The sequence below is a fragment of the Suricata suricatta genome, chromosome 15 (genome assembly GCF_006229205.1).
Source record: "Suricata suricatta isolate VVHF042 chromosome 15, meerkat_22Aug2017_6uvM2_HiC, whole genome shotgun sequence".
Lineage (NCBI taxonomy): Eukaryota > Metazoa > Chordata > Mammalia > Carnivora > Herpestidae > Suricata > Suricata suricatta.
This window is the reverse complement of record NC_043714.1, coordinates 43,303,040-43,312,255: the sequence shown is the minus strand read 5'-3', so window position 1 is coordinate 43,312,255 and position 9,216 is coordinate 43,303,040. Positions and strand designations below refer to the sequence as shown.

At 41.3% G+C, this 9,216-nt stretch overlaps 1 protein-coding gene across 5 annotated transcripts in view; it reads left to right on the top strand.

Annotated features, from left to right (window-relative positions):
- The first annotated feature begins 100 nt into the window (after positions 1-100).
- The window catches only part of RGS22 (regulator of G protein signaling 22), a 123,805-nt gene continuing 114,689 nt past the window's right edge, over positions 101-9,216 (top strand). For 4 of the 5 annotated variants that reach the window (XM_029923948.1, XM_029923944.1, XM_029923945.1 and 1 more), the window contains exons 1-2: positions 101-204; positions 683-711. In XM_029923948.1, the coding sequence (XP_029779808.1) occupies positions 180-204; positions 683-711 (54 nt within the window). In that variant the 5' untranslated portion in view covers positions 101-179. The remainder of the gene's footprint in view (positions 205-682; positions 712-9,216) is intronic. The other variant, XM_029923946.1, reaches the window with a different exon arrangement.

The following is a 9,216-nucleotide window of genomic DNA, read 5'->3' as shown; positions in this document are numbered from 1 at the left end:
CCGCGCGGCCCGCATTGTCTCAGCTCCATGGCAACCCAGCCGCGGCGGGGGCCACGCGAGCCGCTCTGCGTCGGCGTCCGCTCCCGTCCGGCTCCCGCTCCCGGGGAGAGACGGTCGCTGCCGGGCGATGGCACCCTGACCGACCCGCGCGGGCGCCGGGCGCGGGAAACGGCGGCGGCATGCCAGAGAAGCGGCTCACCGCCGGTAGGTGAGGCGGCGGGGACCACACACCCGTCTCCGGACTTGACCTCTCCTCGCCCGGGAGCCCCCCCTTGCGTGTTTTCCAAAATCTGGCTCCACTGCGGCTCTTTTTTAGCGTTTTATTACGACCCCCCACCCCGCCCCCAGCCCCGAACCCCGTTTGCATTGCCTCATTGGCACAGTCTTATTTTGTCTTGCTTAATTCTCCGTTTTGCAGCTGGAATAATGGAAGCCTACAAGGTTAACTCCGGGGTCACAGTGAATTAGTGACCAAGCTGGATTCCAGAGGCCTTTCCTTCCCACTTCCACCTTGAATTCCAAACTAAAATTCAATCCATGTGCAAAGAATGAACAGAGGGCCAAACTTTCACTGAGCTTGCCCATGTATAAAGCAGGGCTAGGTGCCGTCTCCAATTATTTCATTTACTTTAAAAGGAAATCAGATTTGAGTGAGATAATGCCATACTTTATCTTGTTTCAGAGCCACCAGATATTACAGAAGAAGATTTTGTAAGTACAATTTAGAGGGCTATTTTTACCCCCTTGGCTCTTTAAAAATAGCAAATCATAGATTGTAGAAAAAAGCTGTAGGTTGTCTTTTCTCCGTTTTGCCAGATGAATATAATAGAAGCTTTGGCTTGGCAGCAGTGGTGCTGAGTACAAGAGCTTTTTACATTCTTTAACAGGTACATTTTTAAAGAAGTGGCCAATTAGTATTTATGGTGGCTATTTACTGTTAATGTATGTAAATGACCTCATTTAATTTCTCTAAACTCTTTAATGACTCCAGGAGAGGGAGGTTTTATCTCTATGGTTTTATTGTGAGGTGGCTGTGCAGTTGATTGATTGAAAACAAGTGGTCAATTTGTAGTTATAATTACTTAAAAAGTGTACTAAATGGGAGCACCTGGGTGGCTCAGTCGGTTAAGTGTGGGACTCTTGGTTTCAGCTTGGGTCATGATCTCAGGGTTTCATGGGTTCAAGCTCCACATCAGATGTCTGTTTGGGATTCTCTCCTCTCTACCCCTCCCCCACTTGTGCTGTATCTGTCTCTCTCAAAATAAATAAACTTTAAAAAATACAATAAAAATGTACTAAATGCTTTCAGGTCAGACTTCTGGTGAGTTGAGTAGTAAGGAGTACTTTGCTAAGCAGTACAGTAGTTACTTTGTCATTTAGGTGAGTGCTCTATCTAGGATGGGTTCTATTGTAATTCCTGGTGTATATTTAAGGAACTTGCCCAAAGGTAAACAGGAAGTAGCAGAGCCTATTTCCTACTAAGGTCAGAGTTTGATTCCAAGAGCTCTAACAACTGGAGAGGCCAAGGATAGGCTGCTCTAAGATGGGTCACTTTGGCATTAAGATTGTTTTGGGTTAAAAAGCAGTGGAAACCCAGCAGATTCAGGAAAGGTTCTTAACCTCTCCCACAACTGCCTAAAAAGAATTTAGGTAGAGGACCTGCACTAGGATGAGAGCCGTCACCACAAGGAACGACAGTGTGGTATGAACTAGGTATGGTAGACAGGGAGGAACCTAGCAAGGCCTGTTTGATCGAAGTCCTCCATGTCGCATTGTTTCCAAGTGTCCCTAGCGCACATTTGTTTACCGAACATTTACTCTTTCGTTTTCCTGTGAATTGCATTCTTTCCCTTTGAAGTCCCAGACCAGGCCCACTTCTTAGTTCAGAATGCCTCATTTTGCCTGTTTTTGGAATTTCCATGTCTTGGTGGATTCCCCATACGTACACTGTTAAATCTGATCTTCTATTAATCTGTCTCATGTAAATTTAATTCTTGGTCTAGCTGGAGGACCTTGAGCGCAGAGAAGAATTTTGCTTCTCTTCACCATTTCTTGATGTTACTTGCTTATGTCCTCTGATACGTATTTCTCTTGGTGGACAATTATCTTATTTGCTTTTGGCTTTTTATTCAACAAACACAAGTGCCTCTATATCCACAGTGCAGGGCTAGATGCTGAAGATAAGTCTCAAAAAGTTTACAGTCTCACAGGGAGGGGCTGTGAGAGGAGAGGGCTAACGCTGCATCGGCTAGCACCTTCCACACCTTTGGTCCACTTCTGACAGAGAGGCAGACAGACATCAAGATAGAGGCACAAACAGCATGCCAGAAACTCCACCCATCTTCTCATTGCCTTGGTGTTACCCTGTGTGGTGGCAGATTTCTGGAAGCTGCTTTCAGAACTATTCTTCATTCCAGCAGCAGGTCTCAGCATTTCTAGAGTCTTCCTTCCTTCCTTCCTTCCTTCCTTCCTTCCTTTCTTTCTTTTTATTTGTTGGGCACTTTTTCATATTCTTTTTTTTAAGTTTATTTATTTATTTATTTTGAGAGAGAGAGAGAGAGAGAGAGCCAGAGAGGGATACAGAGAGAGAGAGAGAGGGAGAGAGAGAATTTCAAGCAGGTTCTGCACTGTTAGTACAGAGCCTGATGCGGGGTTCGAGCTCATGAACTGGGAGATCCTGACCTGAGCTGAAATCGATAGTCTGATGCTTAATTGACTGAGCCATCCAGGTACCCCTGGAGCCAATCTTTTCCATACAATTCCAGCATCAAGTCTCTTGAGGTGTACTCAGCAGCATTGCCCTTAACCATTTGAGCAGCCTGCAGACCCCTTCAAGTCTTTGCAGCTGTTTGGGAACGCTTAAGAGAAGACTGTATTAGCCACCCCTTTTTCTCTTGGAGTCTCTGATACCACCATCTCCCGGTTTTCCCATATGTCATGTCGATGTTCCCATTTCTGGCTTCTCTTTTCTTTGCCCATGAAAGCATTGGCCTTCTTCAGGATTCTGATCCTTAGGCTCTCTCTGGGGGAGCCCTTCTTTTCCTATAGTTTTAGCCACCTTTATTTCCCAGGGCTTCCAGATCTGTACATCTCCCGCACAGACACCTTTTCTGATGCCAGAACTCGTTATCTGTTGGATTATCAGGCACGTTCGTCATCTGGATGTCCCTGCTTCACCTCCACAGTCACATTCCACATATATTTACCTCTGCTATTCAAGGGTGTGATAAGGTGCACTGATGTCTCTGCTCTCTTCAGCTCCATGCTGTTTTTCTTCCTCTTTTCCTCGTGTTGGTGAACAGTGCCACTGGCCAGTCATCTAAGCCAGAACCTTTCTTCCCCTTTCTTCCCCTCCTGCCTGCAATCATTCACCAAGTTCCTTTCATAGCCAGATATTTTTCTCCATCCCCACAGCTACTGTCTTATTTCAGGCCCTCATCCCTGGGCCTGGACTTTGGCAGTAGTCCTAACTGATATCACTGCCTCCAATATTCCCTCTGTCGACTCCAATTTTTCTTGGCCTGAAGCTTAAAGTGCAAACTCCTGAGCATTGACTGTGCTGGATGATATTTCTTTGCTCTGTCTACCTTTAGATTTTCCTTCTCCCATCCCTTCTACCCTGGCTGAAAGGTTGCTATTACCTCTAAAAAAAATTACTGTATTACTTGATTGCTCGGCTCTTTTATTAACCCTACTATTATTATTAATTGTTATAATTAATTATTATTATTATTAAATATTAATTATTGGTAGTAATATTATTAATCCTACTATTTATTGAATACTGACCACATGCTGGGATTTAATCTCAAAACAACTCCATTGGGTTGTTATCACCTACTGTTTCACCGATGAGGAAGTTCAAGTCCACAGTGCTAACCAACTTGGCCTGAGGCTGTACATCTAGTAACTGGCAGAGCCCGAATGTCAAACACCTTCCTTTGGCATTCACAATTTTTCTGTAACCTTTCAGCCTTTTTAAGCCTTCATTCCCACTGCTTTCTGTGTGATAGACAATGTTCATACTGTTCGGGGGATTATAAAATACTTCCATTACCTTCTGCCCCAGCCAAACTGCCGTACTGCCTTTGCTGTGCAGTTTTGTCTCCCCATCTCTTTCCCAGTCTTGCATACCCTTCAGGGTCCAGCTCACCTCCTCTGTGAAACCTTCCAACTTGGATCATTTGGACTGCCTTTGAACTCTGTGCAGCTTGCGGTAGAGACCAGTTTGTGACCAGCTCCCCAAATTCGTGTGCTCACGCATTATCTATAGATGGAATAATTCTTAATATTTCATATGTGAAATCTGCAATTTCTTAACAAAACTGGCAACTATTACGGGCCTGTTGCTATATCTTCATGTTCCCTAGAGGGTATAGCACAAGGTCCAGAATATACTATTAGGTGGTTAGTAAATTTTGGGTCATGGATATCTTCATACATGATAACTAGTGTGATTTATTACACTTATTTTGACTTAATTTTATTATTATTTAAAAATTTTTTAGAGCATAGTTGACACACGATGTTACATTAGTCTCAAGTATATAAGGTAGTGATTCAGCTTCTCTGTACGTTGTGCTATACTTCACTTTTTTTGCAAAGTTTATTTGCTATATATAGTATATTTCTTTTTTATGTTTATTTATTTTGAGAGAGAGAGAGAGGGAGAGAAAGCATGATCAGGGGAGGAGCAGAGAGAGAGGGAGAGAGAGGGAGAGAGAGAATCCTAAACAGTCTCCATGCTGTCAGCACAGAGCCCAAGGCAGGGCTCAAATTCATGAAACTCTCAGATCATGACCTGAGCCAAAATCAAGAGTCAGATGCTTACTGACTGAGCCGCCCACAAGCCCCTATATTCTTTATTTCTTAAATACCTCTCTGGTGGCATTTTTCTACTTTAGAATCTTTGTTAAGTTTGTATTTGTTTGATTTTTGGTACTTTACTTAGGGAAAATACGTACAAAAGAATCTTAATGCACTATATTTTCTCCTTAGTTCCTCTGGGAGTATATTTTTAACTGTATAAGCAATGTATGAATATTGTTATAAAGAATTCAAATAATAAAAGTGATAAAGTGAATCCTTTTTCCATCCCTTCCCTCAATCCAAACCTTTCTCATTTTTATATTCCCTAAAAACCAAAATATAAATCTGTCATAGCAAGAAAAGTAGAGTTCAGACTGCTTTATGTTACATTGGGATTTGATTATGTGTTAGGTATACACTGAGGAAAGTTTATAGTGAGAGTGACTCCTAAATTATTTTTAACTTTAAAATAGAAAATAAATTCATATTAAAGACTTAATTATTTGACTCTTAAATCTGAAATAATCATATTTTTTTCTTGTGCCCCCAGATTGTTTGAAACTATGCAGGAAGGCATGTCATCCTTCAAAATAGTCTTTGTAGAGTAAAAACTTTGTAGCACAATCATTTCTTTTTTTTTGAGATTTTCTGATACATAAAGCCCACAGTTTCATTAATTTTAAAAGCAGATGCCAGGGTTGCCTGGGTGGCTCAGTTGGTTAAGCCTCCAACTTCGGCTCAGGTCAGATCTCACGTTTGTGGGTTCGAGCCCCGCGTCAGGCTCTGTGCTGACAGCTAGCTCAGAGCCTGGAGCCAGCTTCTGGTTCTGTGTTTCCTTCTCTCACTACCCCTCCCCCTCTCATGCTCTGTCTCTCTTTGTATCAAAATAAATAAAACATTAAAAAAAAAAGTTTAAAAGCAGATGCCAATTAAAAAAGAAAAAAAGTAAAAAAAAAAAAAAAAGCAGGTCCCTTTATTTTTACCGTCAAAACAAGAGGGACTGTACCTTCAAGCAGTATTTATGGTATTTTACTTATTAAAAATAATACTCATTTTCAGCTAATCTTTTGCTCGTTCAGGTTCATACTCTGCTGTCTGTATAGGTTGAATGAAATTAAAATCCACACAGAGGTGGCATTATGTGGAAATGATGGAGGGCAGGACCAGGTAGATGGAGGCACCTCTCTTCTTAAGAGGGTGCGCCAGAAGTGTTTCCAACAAGCCATTTGGAAACTGAGACAGGTCCTGGAGGTCCTCTGGAAAGTGTTAGGCTGTTTGGAATTCTTCCATCTCTATGGAGTCCAATTCTCTGGTTGGAATCAAATTTCTGATGCTTTCTGGAACTGTAGAAGCTGCATTAAAAGTTCCACCAATAAGGTAGTGAGTGACCAAGCATACTGTTAAGCAACTCCTTGCACTTACGGTTTATTAGGGACTATTGGGGACATACATTGTCCACTTAGTATTCCCAAAAGTGGTATAGTTTCTGATTGGAGAGATGATGTTTAATGTGAAACAATAAGAAGATAAGCAGTTTACGTTTAAGTGTGAATTTTGAGGTTTGAATCAAAAGTGCATTAGGACTTAGGGAAGTTTTACACCCATGGGTAAGATGTGGAAGAAGAGGTGATAAAGAGTGAAGTTCTTTTTTATTTTATTTTATTTTTTTATTGAGAGAGCACAAGCAGGGGAGGAGCAGAGAGGGAGAGAAAGAATCCCAGGCTGACAGCATGGAGCCTAATGCAGGTCTTGGGCCCACATACTGTGAGATCTTGGCCTGAGCTAAAATCAAGAGTCAGGCGCTTAATCCACTGAGCCACCCAGGCACCCTGAGGTTCTCTCTTTTAAATTAGAGTATCAGGTTGTAAGGACTTTTGTACAGGGAGAAAGCCTTGGGGTATTTGGCCAAATGAACTGACTGAAGCCATGTAGGTATGATTAGAGATGAAACTGGATAAAAGGGACTTGAGAATTTCCTTTATCTTCCCCAGATCTTTGAGAATTTCTTCCAGTAGAGAGAGAGAGAACAGAAATCCATTGCTGGGAAGACGCTGACTGTACCTTGTGATGGTAATGCTCAGGAATAAAAGGAGGAGAGTCCGTAGTCTGCTCTTCACTGCATGAGCCATCCTTATTTTCTCCCTCGTTCACAGACCACATTCATAATACAGTACAATTTTATGAACCAGAATGGGTCTGAGAAATATACCATGAGCTCTTAAATTTCTCCAAATGCTTTGATGTAAGCAGGGTACACTTTCAACAAGCCACTTTGTGGAGCATGCTTCACCTTGTGTTCTCCTTTTCTGACTGTTTTCCTCTTTTTGTAATCTCCTTTTTATTTTGTTGATACTGTTTTACTAGAGTCTTTATTAGGTTACCAGTCTTTTCAGCTTTCATATCCTTACTGTAATCATTCAAGCATTCATTCAACAAAAATGTTGTAATTATCTGTTGTCTCAGTGCATCCGGAATTGAAAAAGTGAATAAAAAGAACCATTTTCTTCCAGAAGCTCACAATCCAGTGGGTGAGACGTGCAAACAGACAATTTTGGTGTGAAGTGTTAGAAGTTGTGATAGGGGAAACATGGGTGACCACTATTGATGTTGGGGAAGAAAAAGTGTAGGCAGGAGAATAAGGCAAAAGAAAAAAAAGATTTTCTGGGTAGAATAATCAGCATGTGCAAAGGTGTAGAACTGTAAAAAAGTTGCTATAACCGAAGCATGGTGATGTGAGTTGAGGTTGGACAGCCGGGCAGTAGCCAAATTGCATTCATCGTAAACTCTTTTTGTGATAGAAAAGGATTGGGGGTTGGGGGCAGGTGGGTCTCTTGTATTAATTGAAATGTGATTAGAGACTGATTCATAGTGTGTGTGGGTAGGGAGGGGTAGGGAAGATGAGGTTTGGCATGTTATGCACAGCAGGGTGAAGCGGAGGTCCTAGGTGTGACCCTTAGTGGATAGGATCCCGGGGTAGTGGTCAGAAAATGATCACATGTCCAGAGGCTTATTCTAGAGGCGATGATAGTGATTTGGGATCTGTCATTTGGTACACAGGAGGCTAAGAAGGCTGTCCATCCTTAAGGCACCAAGAGACTTGATACTGTTTCCTTGTACATAAGTCCCTCCTCCATTTTATTATGAAAAACTTTAAACATATGAGAAAGTTGAAAGAATTGGATAGTGAACACCTGTATACTTACTACTAAGATTTCGCAGTTAGTAACATTTTGGTAATTTGGTTTTTTGTGTTTCTATCTTGTCCACCATGCCATCTATCCATCAATCCACTTTTAAAATATGTTTCCAAGTAAGTTGCAGCATCCATGTGATACATATCCACCCTAAACATTTCTAAGGAATTTCTAAGCATGAATATCATAAAGTAGTGTGTAGTATTAGTTTGTGGTTCTTTTGTTGATGTAAAATTTATGCACAGTGAAATAGAAACATTCTATGAATTTTGATGAACATTTGATGAATTTTGACAAGTATATTCAACTATGTAATCCAAACATTCATGAATATATGGAACATTTCTATAATCTTAGAAAGTCTCTTCAAGCCTCTTCCCAATTTATTCTTGCCTTCACTTCCCTAAGACAACTACTGTCCTATATTTCACCATAGATTAGTAGCATAGATTATAGATTTTACTTAGATTTAACTTCATATAAATAAAATCATGCAGTTGGTTTTCTTTTGTGCAAGTCTTTTGCTCAGCATAATATTATGAGATTCATCCATGTTATTGAGTGATTCTGGTGTGTGCATAACTTTTATTGTGGTCAAACATAAAATTAAATTGACCTGTCAGTTTGAAGTGTACAATTCAGTGGCATCAAGCACCTTCACACTGTGGTATGTATGATATTCCCCACTATCCATGTTCATCTTCCCAAACTGAAACTCTATTCATTAGACAGTAACTTTCCATTACCCCTCCCATAACTTCTGGTTACCATTATCCTACTTTCTGTCTTTACAGATTTGACTATTCTAAATTCCTTATATAAGTGGAATCATATAGTATTTGCCCTTTCGTGTTCTGGCTTATTTTATTTAGCATAACATTTTCAAGGGTCACTCATGTTGTTGTATGTATCAGAATTTTATTCCTTTTTTGTTTTTTTTCCAGAGGGAGAGATGGTGCAAGTGAGTGAGAGGCAGAGAGAGAGAGAGAGAGAGAGAGAGAGAGAGAGAGAGAGAGAGAATCCCTCGAGAGGCAGAAAGAGAAAGAGAAGGGGGGCTCACCCAAAGCAGGGCTCGAGTTCACCCAAAGTGGCGCTTGTGCTCACCTGATACAGGGCTCAAGCTTACCTGACGTGGGAGTCTAACTGAGGAACTATGAGATCATGACCTGAGCTGGAGTCAGATGCTTGATGACTGAGTCACCCAGGTGTCCTG